This window comes from Megascapheus bottae, chromosome 2 (genome assembly GCF_031878675.1).
Source record: "Megascapheus bottae isolate mThoBot1 chromosome 2, mThoBot2.hap1, whole genome shotgun sequence".
NCBI lineage: Eukaryota > Metazoa > Chordata > Mammalia > Rodentia > Geomyidae > Megascapheus > Megascapheus bottae.
The window spans coordinates 65,085,143-65,112,789 of NC_143510.1; the positions used below are offsets into that span (position 1 = coordinate 65,085,143).

The following is a 27,647-nucleotide window of genomic DNA, read 5'->3' on the forward strand; positions in this document are numbered from 1 at the left end:
CTGATTACAGAGGAAAAAACTGGAGGGCAGATAGCTCCACCAAGTCAATGAGGGCCATGATTTCTTGAGTTCCTGGGCTAATGAGTTTGAAATGTACACACACACACACACACACACACACCTCTAATTGTGGAGTTTTCTAGTGGAAAAAAGCCTTCTAATGGAAGGCTTTTCCTGGAATGGGCTGTCTACGGGATAAGTCCATTTGGAACAAAGCTGGACATTTGTGAAGCAGCATGTACCTAAACCATTGATTTGATTGCATTCTAGTAAAGGTTCTAGTTGGTACTTGCACAGACTTTGAAGAGAAATAGAACCAAAAAAAAAAAAAAAACCACAGTTCAGGAGATTTACAGAGCTAATGTGTCACTGTAATGTTAACCCAGGATGTGGGTAGAAGTTAGGAAGAGACAGGGGCACTGAAAGCTCTTTTCTTGTTATCTTCAAATAATTGTACAAGGGAGTTTCCATAACACATCCGCTTGTGTGTACAATTCAATTTGATCAGTGTCTCTTTCGCTCCCATTCTCATCAAGTTTCCTGGTTCCAAGTCCTATGTAGAAACGTGAAAATGTAAGGCAATTCAAACTCATGACAACGAGGTTTAAAGTCTATCTTTTAGAGGTATCCTTATTTTCCAAATGAAATTGCTGTTATAACAGAAAAGTACCCAGATATGAAAAAAATACATTAATAATATAATTAAGTGCCATAATTCAATGATACAATTTTCCATGTTGCTTTCAAACATAAAATGATTCAGTCAGCACTCAATTCCAGTTCCTCCAAGAAGCTTCAAGTGCTGAATTAGTTCATTGCTTTCAAAGTAATGAAATTTTAAATATTTGGAAGGCAAGCCAACATCCCCAAACTCAAAATTACACAAAAATTAAAAGTTTATGAGAAATCCAACACCCCTTTTGGTAGTAAAACACCCAAAAAGGTGAATAAATATTATGTAAAACAATAATTAGTGCTCATATACAACATGCTTTGCTAATTTTTTTTATTCTTGCTAGTCCTGGGCTCGAACTCAGGGTCTGGCCACTGTTCATGGCTTTCTCAAGGCTAGTGCTCTACCACTTGAGCCACAGCACCGCTTGCAGCTTTTTCTGTGTTTGTGGTACCAAGGAATTGAACCCAGGGCCTCCTGCATTCTAGGCTGGCACTCTACCACTAGGCTATGCTTCTTGCCCCTATTTTTTTTTTTTAAGTGTGAGGTGTGATCTACTTGGTGGAGCCAATTCATCAACAGAACTGAAAGACTGAACATCTGAAGAATACTTTCAGGAAACCCAGCTCTTTCCAAACCACATGATGTTCTGTGACTCCATATTACCATGTTAGCCACCTGGGTTTGAAAATGAGTTCTATGGTACGAACAAACCTTAAAGTAGACTCTGAACTAAATAGTACTGATGTATAAACGTGGGTTCATCTGTGTGTCAGTCCAGTGGGGATGCTTCTTTTTCATGTGGGGTTTTTGTTGTTGTTGTTGTTGCTGCTGCTGCTGCTTCTGTTACTTTCTGAAAGAGTGTATGTAGGTGATGAGGCTGGCTTTGAACTCTCATCCTGCTGAGTGATGTGACAACTGTCATTATAGACACGGCACCAACACACCCAATTCTAGTGGAATTGGTGAACGGGGGAAGGAAAATTACATGCATATGGGGAGGCAGAAAAGGCACAGAAGAAAACCTTTACCTGCTCCATGTGGGTGGAACTTACCATTTCTCATTTAAAGATCCAAGTCTTCCTTTTAGTTGGCACAGATGTCCAGCTAGCGTTCCCTGGAGCCTTCTCGCTGTTCCCAACACACTTCCTTCACCAAGACAGAAAGGATGGAGGTTGCAGATCCTCCCGCCCACCCCCTGTCGATTGGCAAGTGAAGAGGGCGGGCTTACGCATGCGCCTGGGGCTCAAAGGGCCACAGGTGGAGGATGGAAGCCGAATGGCTGCTCTCGGCACTCCGCGGAGTTTTGAAGCTGTGGCTGTGTGAGCTGTGGCTGTTCCTGCTGGGTTCTGGCGTGAACGCGAAAATCTTGCCACACGAAGAGGATGTGGACTTTATCAATGAATACGTGGACCTCCATAATGAACTCCGGGGAAGTGTCCATCCGGGAGGGTCCAACCTGCGCTTCATGGTGGGTGAGATGGCAGTTTCCCAACCTCCCACCCTCCCCACCACTGTCCCCCCACCACACACACACACACACAACACACACAACACACAACACACACACACGGGGACCCCGGAAAATCCTCCAACACACCATCTCCGAAAGGACGTGGACAAGAATGATTTTTAAAAAGAAAGAAAAAGTCAGTGCCCTGGCCCAGGCCTGTGAATCCAAGCTGAGGCCCCCCCACCACAGCTGTGACCCAAGAGGTAAACGTGGGCGTGGTGAAAAGCAGTGACAGTGTTAGGGCTGTGAGTTCAAGGCCCAGTCCCGAGACAGAAACCACAGGGGCCACACACAGGATGAGAATTTGAACAGAAGTGAGGCTCTTGGGAAAGAAATCATTGAGATTTTTTTTTTTGACTTTTCCTCCTCCCTTGTTGATATTTTTTAAAGAATATTATTTATTTTCCTTATTTGATATTGTATATGTACCTTCTTTTCCTCCTTTTCCTTTTTCTTTCTTTTCTTCTTTTCTTTCCTCCTTTTCCTGGTACACAATTCCAAGTTTGCTTCCCAGGGATTTTTTGGTCCCAGTATCCTAGCCGAGATTCAGATTTGACTGTTCTCTTGCAGTGTTATTCACGCTACTCACTTCCACCCATTTCCCCCCACCCTGGCATCTTAAACAACTATTTTCTTGATTGGCATAGAGGTTTCATAATAATCATTAAAAATAACTTAATATTCAGCAAGTTAAATGACCCTCCTGTTTAGACATAAACGAGGAGCTCCTAATTTATATTTTATTGTTAGGACTCTCTCTCCAAGACATGGTTCTCCTCTCCCTTTAAGGTTAGTTCCCTGGCAAAAATTCAGAAATGAGGTAAACTACAGATATCACATTTTAAGAGATATATTTCAAAGAGCTGTGGAAAATTTTAAAAAGTTAGCTGAATATGAATAATTTTCTATTTCTTCTATGGCTTAGTTATTGGCTAAATTAATAAATCATTAAAATGATAAGTTGTTTTAATGACATTTTAAAAACACTACTTTATATTTTGTCAGCATTTCCTCATCAGAGTATATATGATTCTCTCTATAGAAGACAGGTTTTGGTTTTGTTTTTTGGCTTTTCCCCCAAGACTACTTTATATATTTTTTATTTAATCATACAATTTAAAGATATTTTGCAATTTTAGCCATGATTCCTACTCTTTAGAAGTTGTTTCAGGTTTTAAAAGTATGCTTTCTTAAATCTAGAGACATTAGGCCAAATAGTACGACACTAAATGTAAGGACCTCCAGGATAAGGAAACAAAAACCATATAATGAGTGACTGCTATCCTTCATGTACTATGTTATCACTCATCTCTTTTGCCATCCCTTGATTATCTCATATTGTTACAATATTTCACCTTGTTATCTGATATATTTTATATGTGCTTAATTGGTTATTTGAAATTGGATAGGGAAGGAGGAAATCAAGATAAGGGGGGGAATGTGGGAGGGAAATGGGGACCATGTCATGAGAAAGGATATCAATGTTTGTGAAGTTATGCACCTTCTATCTGGTGAATATAATATAACCCTTCTATTAATCACAATAAAAAATTAAAAAATAAAAAGTATGTTTTCTCTTGAAGAATTAATAAGCTACTTTTAGTTTATTATTATTATTATTACTAGTTATTATCATTTTGCCAGTCAGTCCTAGGACTTGAACTCAGGGCCTGAGCTCTGTCCTGGGGCTTTCTCAAGGTAGTGCTCTACTGCTTGAGCCACAGCACCACTTCCAGCATTTTCTATGTATGTGGTACCGAGGAATGGAACCCAGATCTTCATGCATGCTAGGCAAGCACTCTACCACTAGGCCAAACTCCCAGCCTAAACTACTTTTTTATACAACCTTTTATCATTTTTGAATTTCTGATCTCAAAACTTATAAAGTATTTCCTATATAGAGAATGTATAGAAATTATCATATGGGTAAACCTCCAATCTATACTTTAAGAAATAAATCAGGGGCAAAAAAAAAAAAGAAAGAAATCAGGGGGCGAGAATCTAGCCTAGTAGCAGAGTGCTTGCCTGGCATGCATGAAGACCTAGGTTCGATTCCTTGGTACCATACACATAAAAAAAGCCGGAAGTGGTTCTGTGGCTCAAATGGTAGAGCACTAGCCTTGAGAAAGCCAAGGACAGTGCTCAGGTTCTGATTTCTTCTTCTTCTTGTTTTTTTTCCAGTAGTACCTCTGCACTCAAGGCTTTACACTTGCTAGGCTAGCACTCTACCTGGTGAGCTACTCTTTGAGCCTATTTTATATGATTATTTGTGATATAGGGTCTCTGTTTATGCTCAAGCCCCCTTGAACTATCATCCTACTGGTGGCTTGCTTCCCACTCCATGGGAGGAAACTTGTGCTTCTCCCCACCCACTGTGCTTCCCTGAGGTGGACAGGTATCCCTGCAGCCCATTAGTCAAGATGAAGTAGAACCTCACACCCCACCCCAGCACCTAACTCTGAACCTTGATCTTCCTGATCCTTGCCTTCCAAATAGCTTAGCACTACAGGCTTCAATCACTCACTGTACCCTGATCTCTTGAAAATCTGTTTTAAAGTAATATATTTGGATATAGCTTAAGGCTTTACACTACACTTTTAGCCACTTCTTCCTGAAAGTTGATGCATATTTTTTTCTGAGTATTTCCTTCCACCCTTATTTTCTTATTTGGTTTTCTATTTCTGTATCTCTTTCACTGTCTCCATTTCTCTCTTCTTTTTACTTTTGAGATAGGATCTTGCTACACAACTAACTTCTGGCTACAAACTGTAGCCTCCTGTCTGCATCTCACACGAGGCATTCCAGTATTTTGAAGGAAATATTTTTTTTTTTTTTTTTGCCAGTCTTGGGCTTGGGCTCAGGGCCTGAGCACTGTCCTTGGACTTTCTCAAGGCTAGCACTCTACCACTTGAGCCTCAGCACCACTTCCGGCTTTTTCCTATGTATGTGGTAACAAGGAATCGAACCCAGGTAGGTATTCGTGCATGCTAGGCAAGCACTCTACCACTAGGCCAAACTCCCAGCCCCTGTGGGAAATAATTATTAATGCTGATATTATATTCTATGAGGACAGTATGTTATGTTTGGGACTTTTTAAAATACATTTGAAACAACATCATTTCTGTTGCCAGTTCTGGGGCTTGAGCTCAGGACCTTGGCACAGTCCTTGGACATTTTTTTGCTCAAGGCTAGTACTCTGCCACTTAAGCCACAGTACCACTTCTTGCTTTTTCTGTATATGTGGTACCGAGGAATTGAACCCAGGGCTTCGTGTATGCTAGGCCACACTCCCAGCTGAAATAACATATTTTTATAATTTAATGGTTATTCTTAGCATTTTATTTTGTGAACTTTATTTGTAAATTTTAAAGTTAATCAGTGTCAGCAACCTTAAACCTTGAATATGAATATTAGTATATTACAATATACATAAACTTGTATACAATATTGACATTGTTGTGCCACTGTCACTACCATTAGTCTCCAAAAGACTTTCATGTCCCTAAACTGACACTCCATATTTGTCAAACAATTACTCTCTATTTACTGTGGGTTCTGTCTACTCTGAGTCCATGAATTTGACTGTGGAAGGAACCTTATGTAAATGGAGTCACAATGTTTTGCTTTGTGACTGGTCTGTTTCACTCAGCATATCTTGAGTTTACCTTGTATTATAAGCTATAACATGTCAGTCTCCTTGTTTAGAGATGAATAATATTCTGCTAGATTCACATACCAAATTTATCCATTCTGTTAATGGGCTAAGGTTGATTCCACCTTTGGGTTATTGTATCAAATGCTACTATGAATCCACATTTGCAATTGTTTGCTGCTAATTCTGCTTTTTCTAGAGTCATACATATTCTCATTATAATTGCCAGATTTTGTGGCAATCCATGCTTAATGTTTTAAGAATTGTGTTCTGTTGTCCCTAATGGCTGCTTGATTTTACATTCCTTTCAGGAATGGACAAGGATTAAATTTTCTCCATATCATTACCAATATTTGTTATTTTTTGCTTTCTGATAATGGCTATTTAATGGATGAAATGATAGGTCATTTTCATCAAATGCCTTATGAGACATTGAACATCTTTTCATATGTTTATTGGCCATGTGTTCACCTTTGGGCAAGTTCTAATCAAGTCCTTTGCCCATTATTGAGTCAGCTTTTTTTCTGTTTTTGAATTGGTTTGTTTTGTTGTTGTTATTGCTTGGTTCTTTAAATTTTTCAGTATAGAAGACATTCCTTTTTTAATTTCCCATTTTATTTTTATTGCTTTTATATAGAATTATTTGCTTTGTTCTTCCTTTTAAAGGTGTACATTGTTAATGTATAGAAATGCAACCTGTTTCTTGTGCTAATTTGTAGCCTCTTTTACTAAATTCATTTGTTGATTCCAATGGATTTGCTAGAGTAAATAATACGTCGCTGCCAACAGAGATTATTTTACTTCTTTGTTTCCATTGGCGATGCCTTTTGCTTTTTCTTGCCTAGTTGCAAGAGACAGGATTTCTAATCTTTTGCTGATTACAAGCGCTAAAAGTGAGCGTCACTGTCTTCTCCCTAATCTTAGAAGAGACGCTTTTAGTCTTTTCCCATTAAGCATTATGTTAGCTGTGAGTGATACATATACAATTTTTATTATTTTGAGGAAGTTTTTTTCTGTTCTAAGTTTGTGAAGTGTTTCTATCATGACAGGGTTTTTAATTTTGTTAGAAGCTTCTGTAACAATTGGTGTGATTTTTTTCCTTTCTTTATACTAATTGTTTTGTAATATTAATTTATTTTTATATGTTGAATCATCTTTGCCTCCCAGAAATAAATCCCAATTGGTTATGGTATATTAAAACAGAGATTGAACATTAGTATTCACAGAAAGGATTCATCTATAATTTTTTCTCCTAGAGTGTCTTCACTGACTGTGATAATGCAACCCATAGGGTGAACTAGTATTTTTCCCCTCTTACATTTTATGAAAGAATTTGAGAATTGGAGTTAAGTGTTCAAATGTTTGGAACAATTCACCAAAGAAGCCATCTGTTCCTATATTTGTCACTAGCGCTATCTCATACTTCCTTTTGTTTCTATAAGATCGATATTAATATCTCCTCTTTTACTTCTGACTTTAGTTATTTGAATTTTCTCTGTTCTATGGCCTTAGAGGTTTTATAAAAATCCTTCATAATCCAGTTTACATAGAATACCATGCCCTTCATATTTTATCCCCCTGGATTGCCTTCAAGGAGAAATCCTCTGGATAGTTAATCAGAAGCCCCTCAGGAGTTGAAGTCTCCTCTTAGTAATGTGTTATCCACTGACATCTCATTCTGTTCAATTAGCATAAATTTCACTCTTCCTTGCTATATTTGGATTTGAGCCTTATGATGACACCTATGACAATAGTTTAAATAAAGTCTCCTTACTGTGTTAACAAGCATCATGAATTATTTTTCTCTAACAGTTATGGAGCTGTGATGCAGATAGGATCAGATTCATCACTGGACCCCTGGACCTCTCATCCAGGACCCCAGGTGCATACCTTTGAAGCCTTTGTGTTCACTCTTGACTGATGGATCGGGGATCCATTGGTGAGTCTGATTCCTGTGCCAGTGCTCCAGAGAACAGTCTGTTGAAGCACAGTAGGGAGAGATTCTGATACTTAAAATGTTGAGATTACTCAACAGAGCAGGATTCGAATCCCAGACTCCTTTTTCTAAAATAACTCCGAAACTGGAAGTGTTTCCCTGGTACTTTTCTTCAAGTGAGAAGTCATTCTTGAATCCTGAACTGAACAGTCATCTTTCTAGCAGCTCAACGCAGGCTGGAAGCGTCTTCCTGTCTTATTGTGAGGTGTCCTTTTAGTGGATGCTGCTTTTTCCCATGGGAATGTCCCTGCTGCATTTGTGCAATGTCTGGAACTACTAAGCAAGAAAAGTCTGAGGCTACCTCAGACATGTTAACTCGTAGATAACAGTTAACGTTATATTTAGGATTTTAATGGTTATTGAGAATTTTGTCTTGACAAATACGTTTTGCTAATGAGCTCTTTTTTTTTTTCAACTAAACAGCAAGTTTAATGATACTTTACAGAAAGTTATATAGGAAGTAATAGCATCTTAGGATATTTTCTAATATCTTTGAGAACTCTCATTGAGGTTTTTAGATTTTCAATCTTGTAAATTTAACCAACCTATATTCAAAGTCAGCACAGGAACAAAAGTTTGTGAGACGCTTATCTCCAATTAACCACTAGAAAACTGGAAGTGGTGCTGTGGCTCAAGTGGTAGTGCACTAGCCTTGAGCTGAAGAGTTCAGGCCCAGAGTTCAAGCCACATGACCACCACCACCACCAACAACAAATATATATATATATATGTATATATATATATATATTCTAAGAAGAGTAATATATTTAAGGATATTTGGTATATAATTCTAAACAGTTTTCATGTAAAATTATTACAATAATTTGCATTGTCTGTCAATCTAATACTTCAGTTACAAGTTACAAATATATACACATGGTCTTTGTCTCAGGAAATAGTCCCTTATGTTTATCTCCAAAAAGATTTCTCCCATAGAAAATTCACAAATACTCATAAACCCAGAATTGGAATGGTTTTCTTTAAACTAGAGAACTCTCAAAATATAATTTAGAACCCAGAAAAATTTTTGTTTCTTATTATTGTTTATATATATTTATATTATATACATATTACAGTATATGTATTATTATTGTTGTTTTGTGTTTTTCAGACCTGGGACGTAGCTTTATCACGAACTGCTAGAGCATGGGGGAAAAAATGTGTGTTTGAACGAAACATTCATTTAGAAGAGTTAAAAATGTCCCATCCTGTATTTTATGGTATTGGTGAAAATATATGGGTTGGCCCTGAAAATGAGTTTACTGTAAGTATTGCCATCAGAAGTTGGTTTGAAGAGAAGAAAAAGTATAATTTTAAAAAGGACCATTGCTCCAGTAACTGTTCTCACTACATGCAGGTATCTGATTTTTATATTGTTACTATATTTAAGAAAATTCTCAATTGCTTTATTGCCTAGTTTTGCTTCAAATTTATTTTTATTTATTTATTTATTTATTTTGTTTTCTGTGGGTCATTGGCTTGATCTCACCTGGGCGCTGTTCCTGGGCTCTTCAGCTCAAGGCTAACAGCCTACCTTTAAGCCAAGCCCCACTTCCCATTTTCTAGAGGTTAACTGGAGGTAAGAGTCTCAGGTCCTTTTGTGCCTGGGACGACTTTGAACTTTGATCCTCAGATCTCAGCCTCCTAAGTAGCTAGGATTACAGGTGTGAGCCACCACACCCGACAAATTCTTTATTCTTGTATTTGACAATTCTGTTATGTAAAACTCCATAACCAAATAATGAACCTTATCTCTATACCCTAAAATCAAAGGGACTTTTTCTCAAAATAGAGCACAATAGGAAAAGGAAATGAAATTTTAGTAGATAAAAATTATATATAGGGGACTATGAGTTTGGCCTAGTGGTAGAGTGCTTGCCTAGCATATACGAAGACCCGGGTTCGATTCCTCGGTACCACATATATAGAAAAAAGCTGGAAGTGGTGCTGGGGGTCAAGTGGTAGAGCTCTAGTCTTGAGAAAGTCCAAGGACAGTGCTCAGGTCCTGAGCTCAAGATCAGGACTAGGAAAAAATTTACTTACAGGTTACTGCCCATAAACAAAAATAAAAGTCTTTGTACAGATCAGTATGCATAGTGCGTTGTAGCTGATTGTTTAATGCGTTGTAGCTGATTGTTTAAAGCATTGCAAATGCAAACAGTATTCTTTTTTTGACTCATGTGCCACCCTCACACCTTACACTGCAGGAGTACTGAGCCACTTTTCATTTTCTTCAGAGGCATTGATTATTTTACATATCACAATGTTTAAGTATCATCTACGTATATATTTTCTACTCCACTGAAAGCAGAGACCTTGTCATCTCATCCCCATATTCTCAATGCAACAAGACATTTTTTAAATTTAGTTCTTCCATAAATATGTTATCAGAAATCAAGAAATTTTGAACAAACTTCTAAGTTAATTTAAAGCTTAATTGCTTTTCAGGCAGCAGACTCTGATTTTAGAATTTATAGAAGAATTTAAAATTTTGATATTTACTTCACTATGAACTCATATCTTTCTTTTCCATGAAATAAAGCATGCTTTATGAAATTTTTTATCCATTTTGGTTTTTTCTGTGTTTCTTGGAATCGTTTTGAGACAGGACCTAACTGTAGGCCACGTTGGCTTCAGCTTTCTGAACACTGGATGCAGGAGTACACTACTATGCCCTTGATCAAATTCTTTCTTATTCTAAAATAAGTCATTTTCCTTTGTCTAACTTATGTCAAAGTTAGAATCTCTAGCTGTGTGTGATGGTTCATACTTGTAATCCCAGCTATTTAGAAGACAGAAGCAAGAAGATTACAAGTTCAAAGACAGCTTGCAAAGCTAAGTCTTATGTCAAAAGCAAAATGTAAACAAGATTATTACTCAAGTGGTCAAGTACTTATGTACCAAACTTGAGTCCTGGGGTTTTACTGACAAAATATACACATTAGACTTAGTAAACAAATCTATTCCCTGACCTCTTTGCTATACTCTGAATTTTTCTGCTCCTTAATTTGTCTCCAATAAATTCTTTATTCTTTTCTTTTTCTTTTTCTTTCTTTCTTTTTTTTTTTTTTTTTTTTTGGTGGGTTATGGGGTTTGAACTCGGCCTAGACGCTGTTCCTGAGCTCTTCAGCTCAAGGCTACCACCCTACCCTTGAGCCAAGCCCAACTTCCCATTTTTTTTTTCTAGAAGTTAATTGAAGATAAGAGCCTCATGTTCTTTTGTGACTGGGATGGCTTTGAACCTTGATCCTCAGATCTCAGCCTCCTAAGTAGCTAGGATTACAGGTGTGAGCCATCACACCCAACAAATTCTTTATTCTTTTTTTTTTTTTTTTTTTTTTTTTTTTTTTGCCAGTCCTGGGCTTGAGCTCAGGGCCTGAGCACTGTCCTTGGACTTTCTCAAGGCTAGAGCTCTACCACTTGAGCCTCAGCACCACTTCCAGCTTTTTTCTATGTATGTGGTACCGAGGAATCGAACCCGGGTCTTCATGCATGCTAGGCAAGCACTTTAACCACTAGGCCAAACTCCCGGCCCCCAAATTCTTTATTCTTGTATTTGACCCAATAAACTTCATTTCAGCTCTTACATTTTATTCTTTTTTTAAAAAAAAATCATTTTCTGTACTAGAAATGGAAGCCAGGGCCTCATATATGCCAGGAAAGCATTCTACTACTGAGCTATAGTCCTACCTCACATTTATTCTCTCTTCTTTTTCTGTATCATTTCATTTCTTTAAGAATCAAACTTTTAAAATCACTAAGACTTGAGATAAAAAAACATTTTGAAATGGTTCTCTTCTTCAGAGATGACCAAAGCAAAATAAGTATCTTTAGGTGAAGTGTTAGAGCTATTAAATACAGAAAATTAACAGAATGTCTCTGGTTCTTTTATAAACCCTAGATCGCTTCTCCTTAAGCTTTTCTTCTTAATAAATTCACATATTTTATTTTTATCTTGTTAGCTCCTCAGTTTCTCTTCATCAAAGGAAGGAGAAATGCTCATGATCTAGTTATTCCTACATTGTATCTCATTTACTTCCTTTCTGTAATTCTAGTTCCTCTTTTTTTCCCCTTTTCTAGTAGGAGCTTCAATTTTGTGAAATTTTTTTCTCCCTTCCCCGCAATCCTCCTTCCTCTGTGCTAATGATCTAGAACTTTCAAAAGGAACTAGATGTTAAAAACTAACTTGCCACATACAACTTCTGTTGGCCCACAGGCATTATTCCAGGTCAGTATTCTCCAACTCTGTAGCCTAACATGTTGTATGTGTGAAATCCTACCAAAGAGTTTCTCCAAATGCAATTATGCAGATATTGTTCTAAATCCATGATAACTTTTTACTTGTTGTGTCCGAATGAAAATCATTCTTTTTCCTTGAATTGCTCGATAAAAAATTTTCTATGTGGATTTCTGTGTGAATTTTGTTACAATTAAATTTTGTATTTTATTTTGAAAATTCTGTTTTAGCTTGTTTGGGACAACTCTTACAAAGTTGGTTGTGCTGTTACCCCATGTCCAAGAGTTGGAAATGTTGTACATGCAGCACTTTTCATATGCAATTATGCACCAGGGTAAGTTTTTTAAATTGATAAAACAAAGAATAAAAAACTAAATTGATAATACTTCAAATTTAAGTTTTCCTACCTTCTAATATATTCTGAGTGTTTTGTGGTGCATAAAGGCATTAAATATAAGATACTAATTAGAGGCTTTATGTTGAAATACTTGTTTTCAATTCCTGAATGAAATAAATCATAACTTAAGCATACTGATTTTACTTACAGGTCTAGCATCTAAGAGTCCCATATTAGGTCTGGCCACTTGCCTGTATATGCCAACTAAAACATGGTATGGTGAAAGGCAGAGAAAGGAGTTGGTTTTGCATTGCAGCCATGAGAAGATAGAACTCCATTAAATCTCAGCCATCTTCAAGATGTTAGCCTCGGGTTAAACAAGGATAGAACCTAGAGTGTCAGGTTAAATGGAGGTAGCAAGTGGGAAAGGTAGGTCCATAGTTAAAACAGTATCCTGTGATAGGTCTGGCCTGATTGACCATCAGCTCAGCCCTTTATCCATGAAGGAGTTCCAGAGAAGTTGCTATCACTTTATCTCTAGAACCAAACAGGAAAAAGTCACTTGGCAAGCAGACTTCTGAATTTGGGGCTGTATTCTTTTAATATGTAAGGTGAAACTGCTTGTTTGGGGAGAAGTTTGCTTTATGACCCAAAATACTTGGAATCTGATTTTCTCTAAAGCCCAAGGTGATTGTAAAGTGACTTACAGATTGTTGTACAACTATAAATAATGTCATTATAACTTCTAAGTGAATGAAAAACATTTTAAGTAAAAACTAAAACTTTACTATGTACCGGGATTGAAAAGGAATATTTGCCAAAAAAATGCTTTGGAACGAAACCAAAAAGAAAAACAAATCCAATTATGTACTGTATTTCCCTAGATGGGGAAAACAATAGAACTGAGATATAAGATAAATTAAACTCAGGGGAAAAAAACTTTCCAGTGAAGAGCTAGTAGCATTTAGTTTATGGGTTTGACAGTTATGAGAACCCCCAAGCATGCCTAAAGAATGGCTTCAGAGACAAGAATTGCAGTGGGGGCGAGACTTACATGCTGGTCTTTAACAACTGTGTATCTGCTGGGCAGGTGTGCCCCCAATAAATTGCAACAAGAAATCACTTCCTCACTCCTCCTCATTAGTTGAGTACAATGGGGGTATACAGTCTTCCTGGACATTGCCTAAGTTTCATTATTTTCTTTTGGATAATACACACACACACACACACACACACACACACACACACACATATACACACCTTTTGGGGTTGGTTCAATTTCAGAAGAGTCTTGCCTTTGTCTCCCTTTGTTCTCTTGTTGCAAGAAGGTTTGCCTGGGTATCTGCTTTCCATTTTAACTTAATTTCTCATTTTCTTGCAGTACACACTTCCCCCTGCTAGTTGACTTCCCCACCCCCACTTTCTGATGCCCTATCTGCTGCTCTGTTTAGGGAATTTCCAAGGGTACCAGTCAGCTGTTAGCTTACACTCAGGGTCAGAGGCCTTGTCTTCCATGTGGAACACCACTGGCCCTTATTTTCCACAGCAGGAGATACAGTAAGTAAACACATACAAAGATACTAATTTAATCAAGTAGTCAACTGTGTTATCAAGCAGGAAAAGCCAATAAGGAAAAACTTGTATGGAATACTGAGAGGGTAATCATAGAAGATTTTAGATGAATGCCAACTAATAAGAAGATGGTAAAGAAAAAGGCATAAACTATAGTTAGAGGCAAGAGTTTAGATAGACACATAGGTGAGACCCAGACCCAATAGTAATCCTAAAATTCTAAATTCTATTCTATTGGGGGGGAGGTCTTGTTAAAGATTGGAATTTATTCTGGACAATGACAAAGCCATTGGAAAAAAAACTTCGAGTAACCAGATCTCACCTGAAAAGCCAAAATACTCTGGACATTGTATAGAGCATGGACTATGAAGAAAGAGAGAACAGTGAGAACGTATAATTAGGGAGTTGTTCCTATAATTTAAATTACAGAGCTCTATTGGGGTAGGGTGTTAGCATCTGGGTTGTTACTGTACTGCTGCAAAGACTTGCCACCAGGGTGAGCAAATGCAACAGTGGTACCTACTACACACTGTGTTGGAAACCAACTACACAAATTGTGGGTAGAAAAGGAAGGGAAAACTAGGAGACAGTGAGGATAGGAGTAACCTTGTCCAAAAAGAAATATATTCATTACCAGAATTATGTAATTGTAACCCCTCTGTACAACACCTTTGTAATAACAATAGGAAAGAAAGGAAGAAGGAAGGAAGGAAAGAGGAAGGAAGAAAGAAAAAATGGAAAGGAAGTAGGAAAGGTAGATACTAAAACCAGCATTCATTTTATTATAACTGTTACATGCGTTATAAGTTCAGGCAAAATATGACTGGATTCACCATTAAGGGCTCCAAAGGCCAAAATCCTCTGTCAACTAAGCCCTAATAGAGACTTGGGGTGGGGGGGTGGTTACAATCTGCTTTCAAGCAAACTCAATCCCATTTCCTTACTGCATTCAGCTAGGCAATGTGTTCATCTTCTAAAGTCTCTCTGTATTTCTTGACATATCCTTTTCCTCTGTCACCTTGCCCTCTATCTTCAGCAAAGACAGGTCAGAATATTCACGTGTCTATAAATCATTTGGTTTCTTTAATCAGCCAAAGAACACTTTGCTTTTTAAATGCCCAACTAATTGGATCAAGCCCACCTGGCTGACATCAGTATTTTAAGGTCAACCCTGCCTTATAACATAATCATGGAGCAAAATCCACATTTAATGTCTTGAGTCTTTATCCATATTGTGTAAGGGGGAGGTGAAGATTCTTTTTAGCCTTCTTAGAATTCTGCCTGCCATAGTACCTTAACTTTGAGGAGAGTTCAGTCTCTAGGTGTATTAAAGCAACTGAGCAAATAATAGTAGTCAATGCAATATGACTCTAAGGTTAGGTAAAATAAAATAATGAAATGACATTGTGCCTATGTTTTTACTCTGAAAACCAAAGTGAATGATAATATCATTACCGCAGACAGGAAGAATCAGGAGATATGCTTTGCGTGTCAACATATGGGGTAGAAATAGGAGGATAGCAATGTAAACAGATGGTTCTCTGAAGGTCGGCCATATTTTTTTAGTAGAAGGGATTGCTGGTATGAAGGACCTGAGGCAGGAATGAGCCACAACTCTGAATGTGATTGTCATGCTAGAGTGTGAACATGGATATTTTAGAAATTAAGTAGTAGAGCCAGATATGTGTGTCGTACAGGTAATCCCAGCTACTAAGGAGGCTGAAATGTAAAGATCTTGATTTGAAGCCAGGCTGGGCAGAGAAGTTCAAGAGACTTATTTGCCAATTATTTTGCAAAGAGCTAGAAATGGATGTGTGGCTCAGATGGTAAAATGCCTTGAATGAAAAGCTATGGGAAAGCACCATGGCCTTGAGTTCAAGCTGATAGTTTCAACAGTGTTTATCCCCAAGCAAAGGATGTAGGATAGAGGAATGAAGGGAGGTTAATGAGGTGAAGATGGAAACCAAAACCATACTGGTCAAGTACTTGGATGTCAAGTGAAGAACCTGAGACAATACAGTTAGTGATGTATACTGCTCCCGAGAGAATGAGACATAGAGGAAGGAGATGCAGAAGTATCATTTGATAAGCTGAAGGTGCTGCTGGTATTAAGAAAGAACAGGAAGTTCAGAAAGATACTGTGGCTACAGTTACAAAATGAAGCTACTAAATGTTGGCTTATTCTTTCCACTCACCTTCAAACGTCTTTGTCTCACCTTTGATATAGATATAGATAAATCTACCCAGGAAGGCTATATGATTGAACATGGGTCAGTCAACTTGGTCTAATTTTTATGATGTGTTCAAAATAGTAATCATAACTGTCAATAATACTTGGTATAAAAATCTAGTGCAGCATTATGAAATAGAGTAAAAAGTAAAGTGAGAAAAACAAACTGAAAAATAAAATGTATGGTATGTCAGCACAATGTCTCACTCTTGTTATCCCATCTAAATTGGGGAGATGGTGACCAAAGCCAGCCTGGACCACTAAGTGGGAAATAATGAAAGCAAAAGAGAGCTTCTGGGCCTTGCTGATACGTAGGGAAGCATCTCTTATTGCAAGTGCAAAGCCATGAATCCAAGACCTAGTTTGCCAAAAACATAATAATATGTCATTGGTTAAACGGTCTTTCCCCCATCCCCACCCCGTAGGATATGGCTAGGTCCTCATGTCCTCAATTCCTCATTAAATACCTTCAGAACATGTGACTGTTACCTCATACAGTAAAGACATGATTAAAGTAAGGATATGTAGAAAAAGAGCTTGCCCTGGACTCTGCAGATGAGCGTTACATGCAATCACAGGTACCTTATAAGACAGAAGGAAAGGGAGTATTAGCTTTACATACAGTACACAGGAGGCAGTATGCACACAAAGAAGGTATTGGAGTGGCACATACACAAGCCAAGAGATTCATAAAGCCATTAGAAACTAGGAAAGTCAAGGAACCAATACTCTCTCAGGGCCTTTGGAGGTCCTGTCAACACTTCTGATTTTGTAACTATAAGGAAATAAATGCAGTTTTAAAAGTTTTAAACCATCTGTTTTAAAGCTTTATACAGTCTGTGGTGCTGTGTTAAAGTAGCCACAAGGGAAACAAATGCAGACTGGGAAAATAAACCAGATCTAGCCATACAGGAAAAAAAAAATCTTACAATGACTTTGAGTAAGTCCAGGAACTAGTTACATAGTGTTTTTGTTTAAGGACAAGTATTTTTATGTGGAAGGAGTGTCAAACTATTATATCTAAGTAGATTACCTTCTTTGTTACCTTTTACATTATATTTCCTTCAGCTTATTAGAATATATTCTTTTAAGTCTTTTTGGAAAGCCAAGACTTTGTATCTTTCAGATACAAACCAGGAACCAGTGCTTTCCTATTTCACAGCAGTAATACTGAATAATGAATATGAAAAAAATCATGTGCAGTCTAGTTGCTCTGTATGATAAAGAAAAGTCTATCTGTTTGCTATACTTTGACTACAGTTGTGTGGACAATATGTAGATTATTTAAGTCTAGATGGAAAACTTTTTTAATTGTCAGATTGTCCAGGGGTCTTGATGTCCTCATCCATAATAAGGTGGAAGCAGATATAGGCTTCCTATAAGAAAAGAAAGTCTCCACTAGAATGTGTCTGTGCATAGTGCATAGTGCCTTTTTAATGGACTTGAGGTTAGACTTAGAGGTGCAGCCATTTGTTAGGCCACCCAAGCCATGTGTCCTGATCTCAAGTCAAAAGACATGTTCTAAAGAGGGCAGAGTGTGGAAGGTGGGGCCAGACAGAAGGGTAAGAAATATTTCAGAATCTTGAGTCACTCTTGGTAAATCCACTAGGTTGCTTCTTAGAAAATGAAAATGTTCAAGGATAAAATATTTTACCTATTCCTTTAGGCATTGGTAAGATAGCCTTGAAATTTTAGTGGACTTCACTCATTACAGATAAGTAATAGTTTGTTCTTAAGCCATTCTGGTAACTCCCAATTGCAACTGGTAGTTGTACTGTGGATTCAAATTTGAGTTGATATAATTTCTTAGAAACTTAGAATTAGAGAGGACAGGCAAAGAATGAATTAGCCTGGCATTCCTGGCTATTTAAGTAATAATGTATGAAATTCAATTTTTGAAAAACAGAACCAACTGTATTCTAGCACAGCGTGTATTTATTTGTTTGTTTGCCTTTCCAGAGTTTTTCCAGACTACAGTTATCAGACATTCTGATCACAGGGTGACTCACCTATACTCCAAGTCTCAAAGGCAGTATTTATAGTGAATAGCTTTTTGCATACATAAAAGGGAAAGGTCTGAGACTTAGGAGAGGACAAATTGTCTTTCTTTTGTGTGCATTGGAGGCATCTGTTTCAGTGATATAGGGTTAGGATAGGGAAAAAAGATTAAAGTTTAGGTGAAGGCACCTAGATTTAACTAGACTAATTTTTCAGTTTCTAGAAGACAAACTGCATTTCCTTCTTAAATATTTTGATATTAGAACAGTGTTAAGAAACAATATGTAAGACTTGCCAAGAATCACACATTTCTGGGTGTCCTTGCTATAGTATCACCAAAGATATCACCAAAACCTTGGTTAAATAAAGGATGGTTCAGATTTTTGAGTATTTCTTAGATTTGACCATTCTGCTGGATGGTCTACAGTAGCCTACTGGAGACTTACGTGCCAACTGTTTATTTCTATGGAACCTCTAACTGCCTGCTACATAAACTAGCAACCCTGTTTAAATGTCTAGGACTAAGACCCGTCCTTCTGTGCCCTGCATACCATCTCTATCTTACCCTACCTATACTCTTGGTGGAAACTTTGCCATGCAAATCCACTTGTAATCTTTCCTTTTAGTTCTTAGCAACTAAGATAATAATTTCTTACAACTCCTCATTTATGTGTAGTAAACTAAATCACTTGTTTATATGTCTATGTATTTTTTTCATTTAGTCTCTAAAGTAATACATGGAGTTGGATCTTTGGGACAATTATTGAAAGACATTCTATAGTATCCAATTTAAAAGGACATATTTTACTAAATATTGAAATAAAAGAAGCTCTAAAATTCATTCTTATGTTTAAAGATTTTATTTCAAGGATTAGGATAAGATTAGATTTCAGGCCTAAATTATTTATTGGAACAGTTTTCTAAACTAAATCTCCTTCTTAAACTGCTTCAAATTGATGTCTGCAAAAATAGTTAATAAAAGGCCAGAAGTTTGGCCTAGTGGTAGAATGCTTGCCTAGCATGCACAAAGACCCAGATTCGATTCCTCAGTACCACATACATAGAAAAAATCAGAAGTGGTGCTGTGGCTCACGTGGTAGAGCTCTAGCCTTGAGAAAGCCCAAAGACAGTGCTCAGGCCCTAAGTTCAAGCCCCAGGACTAGCAAAAAAAGTTAATGAATTGATAATATACACAATCAAAATCATAGTATGGACTCAGACAAGAGTACAGCAAAAGTGAGATATTAAATGCCAATGGCAGTCTTGCAGGATCAGGTGTCTAGTGGGCAGGGGTTACAGCAAGCAGTTTCATCCTGCATGTGCAAGCTCCTCTGCCAGGTTTCTCAAAGGCTTAGTTCTATGGGGTATATCCTTCTGAACATCACCTAATTCCATTCTTTTCTATTGGGAAGTTTCAACACATGTACCTCTTGGATTGGTTGAATTTTAGAAGCAGATTTTGGTTATCTCTACTTGCCTTTGTACTTTTACTATAATTAGAAGGGTTACATTATATTCACCAGATAGAAGATGTATTACTTCACAAACATTGATACCCTTTCTCATGTCTTGGTCCCCATTTTCCTCCCTGCCCACCTCTGCCCCTCATCTTTTTTCCCCCCTTCCCTATCCTATTTCAAATAACCAAATAAGCATATATACAATATATCAGATAACAAGGTGAAATATTGTAACAATATGAGATAACCAAGGGACAGCAAAAGAGATGAGAGATAACATAGTACATTAAGGACAATAATCACTCATTATATGGCTTTTGTTTCTATATCCTAGAGGCCCTTTCATTTACCCTCATACTGTATATGGCCTTATGTATTTAGGTTTTCTTCTATTGTAAATCTCTGATAGGCAAGCCCAAGGTTTCTACTGATTATGACAAATGAGGGAAACTATTGAGCCTATGTTCCTTTGAGTCTGGCTTACTTCTCTTAATATGATTTTTTCCTAAGTCTTTCCATTTCCTTACAATAGGGTGATGTCATTCTTTCTGACAGCAGCATAGAATTCCATTGTGTATAAATACCACATCTTGTTGATCCACTCATCAACTGAGAGGCATCTGGGTTGGTTTCATATCTTTGCTATGGTAAATAGTGCTGCAATGAACATCGTTGTGTTAGTGGATTTAGTATGTCCTTGTTTCTGAACAACTGGGTAAATGCCAAGTCATGGAATTGCTGGGTCATAGGGGAGCTCTATGTTTAGTCTTTTGAGGAACCACCATACTGCTTTCCATAGTGGTTGAACAAGTTTGCACTCCCACCAACAATAAACATCATTTTTACCTTCTGGTTTTATTGTGGTCTATCATTTCTTCTGCTAGTCAACCCCCTTCTAACATCTTGTTTTCTTAAGTGACCTTCCAGGTACACAGACTTTGTAAATGCCACAATAGCAAGTCTTTAAGTCATTATATAAAGAAGATGCTAGCAATTTTCCACTCAGGGTCATGTGCCTTGTCTTGATAATGGACCACCACAGATTCTATTTCCAGCAAAACTACAATATTTAACACTGAGTGTTTTCCTAACTATTCTTTGAATTTTTTTGTAGAGGAACTCTAACAAGAAGGCCTTATCAAGAAGGATCATTTTGTACTCGATGTGGCAGTCATGACAAATGCACAGATCATCTATGCAGTAAGACATAGAACATAAATTAAAAGTCAAAAGAACCCATTATGTGTAAGATATCAAGAAAGGAAAAACAATTGAATTACTAGGGTTTTCTTGCAATATTGGTACTGTTCCTCTGATTCTAGTCATTATTACTTTATCAAAGGAGTGTAGAGACAGTATTATCTTTAGATTTTTTTAAACTTCAGACCATTTTCTACTAACCTTTATAATTATGCCCTCTACTTTGGACATAACAAAATACCACAACTAAGGAACTCAAACAATTATACCTTGGAAAAGCTTCACAGTAATTCCTCACATGGCAATTGATTTGACAATGACTACTTAAAATACAGGATAATCTAAAAGATTTGGAAAGAGGCAAAAGTAAAGTGATACTTTCTGGGGTAAGAAAAGGGGCTGTTCTATCAGTACTGGGGCTTGAACTCTGAGTTTGTAACTCTCCATTTTTCTTTTTTTCACTTCCAGCTGGGGCCGCACTATTTTGAGCCACACTTCCTTTTCCAGCTATTTACATATAGGCAAAATTAAATTCATTTATTAGACATTTGTGAATTTCTTACACTCTTATCTGAGGATTCTGACCCTAGTTTTTAACACAGGACATGAGTTTTACATTCTAAACTGGTACACTGCCGTCAAAAGGCACACACATGACAGCAAAGTCAGTAGTTCTCCATTTAACCAAGAATCCACTATGAACATTAAATTCTCTGTTTGGCTTACAACCAGCTCTGGAAACTTAAGAGTTCCCAACTCTCAGGATCTTCCAAAGTTTGCTACCAAACTCTAACTACCAAAATGCAAACTTGAAGCTACCTAGAAGAAAGAAAGAATTCACAGATCTATTTCTATTTCACAGAATCAAATTTTTACAGGTGACACAATAATTCCATGTTGAATTCCGGTGTGGCCTCAAACTTCTCTATTACAACAATCATTAAAAGACAGTTGAGTGATGTCAACCAGTAATGTATGATGAGTCAACCAGCAATTTATATGGTCACACTATTATTCAACTGTAAGAAAATAGTCAACTGTTCTGGTGTGATACTGACATGAGCACCTCCTCAAAGAAGAATGGAAAAACTACAGTAAAAGAAATATATGAAAGTAATGAACCTTAGTTGGCAAATGAAAACCAATCATTGGTTTAAGTTACAAAGAAAAATGCAAATAAGCTATATTTTGGCAACATAAAAATGATATAATTACCAGATTGCAGTACATGACCCCTGTAATCTTAGCTACTCAAGAGGCAGAAATCTGAGGACAGGAGTTTGAAGCCAGCCTGGATAGGAAGGAATGTGGGAAAGTCTCGGATATCTATGCTATTTCCTTATCAGCAAAAGATACTGATTAGGGCTGGGAGTTTGGCCTAGTGGTAGAGTGCTTTGCCTAGCATGCACGAAGACCCGAGTTTGATTCCTCAGTACCACATACATAGAAAAAGAAAAAGCCAGAAGTGGTGCTGAGGCTCAAGTGGCAGAGCTCTAGCCTTGAGAAGATCCAAGGACAGTGCTCAGGTGTTGAGCTCAAGCCCAGGACTGGCAGCAAAAAAAAAAAAGATACTAATTAAAAGCTGGTAAGTAGGGTAGGGTGGGGAGCATGGCCTACTGGTAGAGTGCTTGCTTAGCATGCATGAAGCCTGGGTTCTACTCCTTCATACTACATAGACAGAAAAGGCTGGAAGTGGTGCTGTGTCTCAAGTGGGAGAGAACTATCCTTGAGCAAAAAAAAAAAGTCTCAAGGACACTGCCCAGGCCCTGAGTTCTGAGTTCAATCCCCAGGACTGGCAAAAAAAAAAAAAAAATTCTGTTGTATTTTTGTGTACACTAAAGAATTAAATAGATATCCATATACAATGTGAAAAACAAAATGCAGACTGGGCTGTAGATAATTGTTATCTTTATAGAGAAGCTGTAATGAAGAAATTTTGTGGCATAAAGTAGAAAATAAACCATGAAGTATGAAATAAGGCCCACTCATTAGTCACTGTGGTGGAAATGAACTATATAACTTGGGGAGGCGGGGGGAGGGGGGAGGGAGGGAAAAAAGGAGGAGAAAATAAGAGGAGGTAACACCGTTCAAAAAGAAATGTACTCATTGCCTGATTTACATAACTGTAACTCTTCTGCACATCACTTTTACAGTAAAAAAAAAATAGGCAATAATTGGCAGAGATCCAACCAAAAGTTTGCTCTATAAATTCTAAATTTTCATTGCAAGACAAAGCCATTTGGCTTGACCTTTGATCAGGCTGTCTCTGTATGTGAACTCTTTTATCTTTCTACTCTCCTCCTGGGTATTAGGATTGGCTAGCTGAGCCAACTGGCCCAGATTTGCAAATGAAAGGAAACTAATGTACTCATTAACTGACTTACATAACTGTAGCCTCTCTGTATATCACCTTTACAGTATTTTTTTTCTAAAAAAAGAAATACTATAGAACCCTCTATTTTCCACAAATGGGACAATCTTTAAAGGATAGAAATGAAGTGACTTATGTAAGATGATACAATGATTTAGAGACAAAAATTAGTAAGAGAATGCTGATCTCCCTAGATCTTCAGCTTTGACTTCCATACCCTGGCCAGCCAGCCAGGCTGATGTTTCCAGAGGGAGACTACATTGCACTCCATGATTGGCTACCAATTAGAAGGGAGGGCATTGAAAAGGATGCTATGATGCCTAAGAACTAGAACAATACAGCACGCTCTATCTTGAAATTTTCTAATGGCGAAAAAAGAGACTTGATGTAATTCTTCACAGACTTTCCTTTTCCTTCTAGGCAATGCAGATCGGGACCGAGCTATATGTACGTATCATTGTTCTTTATGTCTTGAGCAATTTAAATACTGTCTGTAAAATCCAGCTTTCAATTGCTCTCTTTCTTTACAGATTACCAATTTTGGTACCCTAGTTGGGAAGATCCCCGGCCATTAATGTGTAACCCAGTGTGCATGTTCATTTTATTACTGAGAATAGTATGTTTTGTCCTAAGCGTTTTAATCGTCAGCATAGTGCAGCCTCAGTTCCCCAATGTCTTGCTGGAAAGACAGATGGTATTTACCCCTGAAAGCTCTGAAAGAAGGAAGTCCACACCAAGAAAGACACCAGAAATGGAGAAAGAAAGGGAATCTGAAATTCCTGAAGAACAAGAGGAAATAAAATCAGAGGAAGGGGAAGGGGAAGGGGAAGGGGAAGAGGAAGGGGAAGAGGAAGAGGAAGGAGAAGAGGAAGAGGAAGAGCTGGAAGAAGATGTAACAGAAGCATAAGGCAAAAGAGAACACAAAAAGGAAGCCAAAAATGTACATACAGAGCACTAAGTTTTAACAAAAGAAAATATACAAATGGAAATGGCAGTATTTTTATTTCTTGCTTTTTATACTTAGTCAAATAATTTAAACTTGAACAAATAAAAAGGTATAGAAAGTATTAACATGTATAGAACATATTAACAAAAGCTCTTAGACACTGAGAACAAATATGTGATAATAGGGAACACTTTATAAAAAGAACAGATTTGACTAGCCTAATATATTTAAATTTTCCCTATGGTAGCCTGATAAAAGAGAACATTTATCTTTTCTAAATTTGTTTCCATCTCAATGTTTGAAGTGAATTTAAAGGGCTTAATATGTTTCTAGTATTGCTGTGTCTATATCTCATGAACCTGGTTAGTGTGGCTGATCTCTGTCACTAACCTAATATCCGTACATGCCCTTTATAGAACTAAAGCCTTTTGGATGCTCTCATTGTCTGTGCCTTGTCTCTATTTGTCAACTACTTACAATGTCAGTAACTAAGCTATGAAGTGACATCAAACAGAAATGACATAAAGTCTCCATACCCAATATGGATAACAGTATGGGAAAACACTGGAATGGAAGGGGATGTAGATGATACCCTGCTGGCATCACCTTGGCTTAGCTAAGGCTTTAAGAGTTAGGAAAGCATCAGTAGCTCACACCTATAATCCTGGGCACTCAGGAGGCTGAGATCTGAGGACCTTGGCTCAAAGCCAGCCTGCGCACAAAGTCTGTGAGACTTATCTTCACGTCTAGCTTAAGTGGTGGAGCATCAGCCCTGAGCAAAAAAAAAAAAAAAAGCCAAGTAAGAGCATACAGCCCTGAGCTCAAGCACCCGTACTAGTACATGCATACACACACACGCGCACACACACACACACACACACACACACAGTGCACCAACAAATATTGACACAAGTGATCTGTTATGTCTTCAGACTTCCATTAAACACTCCATAGTCAAGTCTGTTATTCTATAAAGCCACATAAAGACAAAAAACGTTAGGTTTGCTATAAGATCATAAAATCCCATTGCAATGAAACCATGGTGCTAGGTAACCATAGAGAGCGTGCACAGGGAAGCTAGGACAAAATGGGCATAAGTGCTTAATGTTCACAAGAAACAACACAAAGCCACTGAGAAGGAACTTCCTGGACAAGACAATCACCCCACAGAACAGTGCTGATGATGTGCAGTAATGGGTGAGAACAGAGTAACAGAAATACCAAAAAGCATTCACAAAATACCATCTGACAGAGGAAAGATGTAATATTTGGTAATATCAGAATCTTTTTTTCAAGTATCTAAAATCAGGGAGTACTAATGATGTTTTTCTTATAAAACAAACTAGAAACAAAGTCATAGACTTACATCTGTCTCATGTGGTTGGAAGAGTAGACATCAGTAGTCTGCTCTATGTAGCACTAACCAGTCTGGGAAGTATTCTAAAATGCGTGTATATTGCATGTGTGAGATTATATGTGTGTTGAATTTCCACATGTAATTGTATGTAACATGCAGGGCATGAAGGCACCCAGTGAAACAGTGGGAATGACAATAATTAAGCTACTCTTTCTTCTACCCTGAATTGCTATTCATTATCTTTAGTTTGGGATTTTTAGGTAATCCTTCAAGAAACTATCCCAGTGCTTTTATCAGGCTACCAATTTCTACGTGGTAAGTATGCACCATACTAACAGACTGTTCTGAAACTCCTTCACTATGAAGTGAAGTTTCTGATTGGGTGAAAGCTTGTATGATATTTTAAGCTTGTGGATTAGGCAATAAATCCCGACACAGTAGCTCTGGCTAAGAATGTATGGTTAGGAAAGTCAAACCCATATATCAAAGGTATAATCAAAGACAAATCTATTGCCTTTTCTAGAATGCAAAGAGTCAGTGCTCATCACCATTGTGGTAGATTGTACTTGCAGAGTTACCTAGAAAAATTGAAATTCAGGCAAATTTGTCTATGAAAATGGGTCTAGTTGGGATACAAAAGCATACATTTGCCAAAGTAATGGTTACATTCTTTGTCAATTTGGTCCTCAAACTTATATGGATATTTGTTTTTAAGTACTCAAATGCCTTGATCCTCTTTTTAAAAAAATTATATATATATATATATATATATATATATATATAGTGGGTCATGGGGCTTGAACTCGCCCTGGGCACTGTCCCTGAGCTCTTCAGCTCAAGGCTACCACCCTACCCTTGGGCCTGGGCATTGTCCCTCAGCTCTTCAGCTTTTCAGCTGAATGTTACTACCCTTCCCTTGAGCCAAGCCCCCTTCCCATTTTCTAGAGGCTAACTGGAGATAAGAGTATCAGGTCCTTTTGTGCCCAGGCTGGCTTTGAACCTTAATCTTCAGATATCAGCCTCCTGAGTAGCTAGGATTACAGGAGTGAGCTACCCGCCAGCTTGCTTGAATTCTCTGGAGGGAAGAGATAGACAGATTTTTCAAAGGGCAAGTCTTTAAAATACCTTAAAAAGGCTTTCTCCTGAGACCCAGGCACCTCTTGAATCAGTACATCCACGGTCTAAAAACTGGCTTATATCCAGTAAATGAAAAGTCATAATCGCTTGCTTCTAGACAGAAGCAAGACAGAAAAGTATAAGATTTCTTATTTGATGACTCTGGTATAGGAAGAAGAAAAAATAGTTTTACAGTGAAGAAAACTGACAAACATGGTCTCAGGATCAAGTGCAAAAGTGTCAATAGTATGCATCATTGATGTGATATAGTGAAAATGGCTCTGTAGTGATCTTTTCCCTAAATACTCAGACTCTTGGAGACAAATTAGGAGAAAATCTCAAAGATCATCCACTAGACCCCTGACCAGTACTCGAAACTATTAAAGTCATAAAAACAAGGAAAATTTGAGAAAAAAATACAACAGGAGTTTAAGCTTAGGAACTTGACTACTCAATTAGTTATAATATTCTGAATGATATCCTTGAACAGAAAAGAGTATTAGGGTAGAACTATGAAAATCTGCTAGATGTTGATGGCTCATGGATATTACACTGCAGTTACTAGCTACTCAGGAAGCTGAGATTTGAGAATTAGAGTTGGAATCTGAGATTAGCCTGGAAAAGTCTTGAGGTGTCTATCTCAAAAACACAAAACAACAATAACAACAATAACAGCAAAAACCTGGGCCCAAAACATGGCTCAAATGATAGAACAATAGGCTAGGCAAACAAGAGACTGAACTTAAACCCTGATTCTTGCAATAAAAAGGAGAAAATATTAATAAAATATGCACTTTAATAAAATGTACTAATATTCATTCACTAATTATGAAACAAAAGTGTAACATTCAGAACAGAAGAAAGTGGATTGAGTTATATACAAGCACACTACTATCTTTATAATTTTTCTATAGGTCTAAGCATGTTCCAAAAATGTTAAGATTAACAAGAATACATTTTGAATGCAAACATTATATAACATTCAGATG

General features: G+C 37.4%; 2 protein-coding genes across 3 annotated transcripts in view; one reads left to right on the forward strand and one right to left on the reverse strand.

Moving 5' to 3' along the window:
* The window catches only part of Caps2 (calcyphosine 2), a 54,044-nt gene extending 52,155 nt beyond the window's left edge, over positions 1–1,889 (reverse strand). Inside the window, exon 1 of the mRNA XM_090328269.1 lies at positions 1,729–1,889. Within this exon, the coding sequence (XP_090184395.1) occupies positions 1,729–1,738 (10 nt within the window). The 5' untranslated portion in view covers positions 1,739–1,889. The remainder of the gene's footprint in view (positions 1–1,728) is intronic.
* Positions 1,890–1,929: 40 nt separating this feature from the next.
* Glipr1l2 (GLIPR1 like 2) lies at positions 1,930–24,623 on the forward strand. Of its 2 annotated transcripts, XM_090328271.1 has the most exons (7): positions 2,072–2,144; positions 7,651–7,720; positions 8,946–9,191; positions 12,302–12,405; positions 20,783–20,868; positions 23,660–23,686; positions 23,770–24,623. In XM_090328271.1, exons 1-7 carry the CDS (start codon positions 2,074–2,076, stop codon positions 24,144–24,146), a joined length of 981 nt encoding a protein of 326 aa, XP_090184397.1. In that variant the 5' UTR covers positions 2,072–2,073; the 3' UTR covers positions 24,147–24,623. The 2 variants fall into 2 exon arrangements, with proteins under 2 accessions (XP_090184396.1, XP_090184397.1); XM_090328270.1 differs by lacking the exon at positions 7,651–7,720 and having other exon boundaries at positions 1,930–2,144.
* Positions 24,624–27,647: the final 3,024 nt, after the last annotated feature.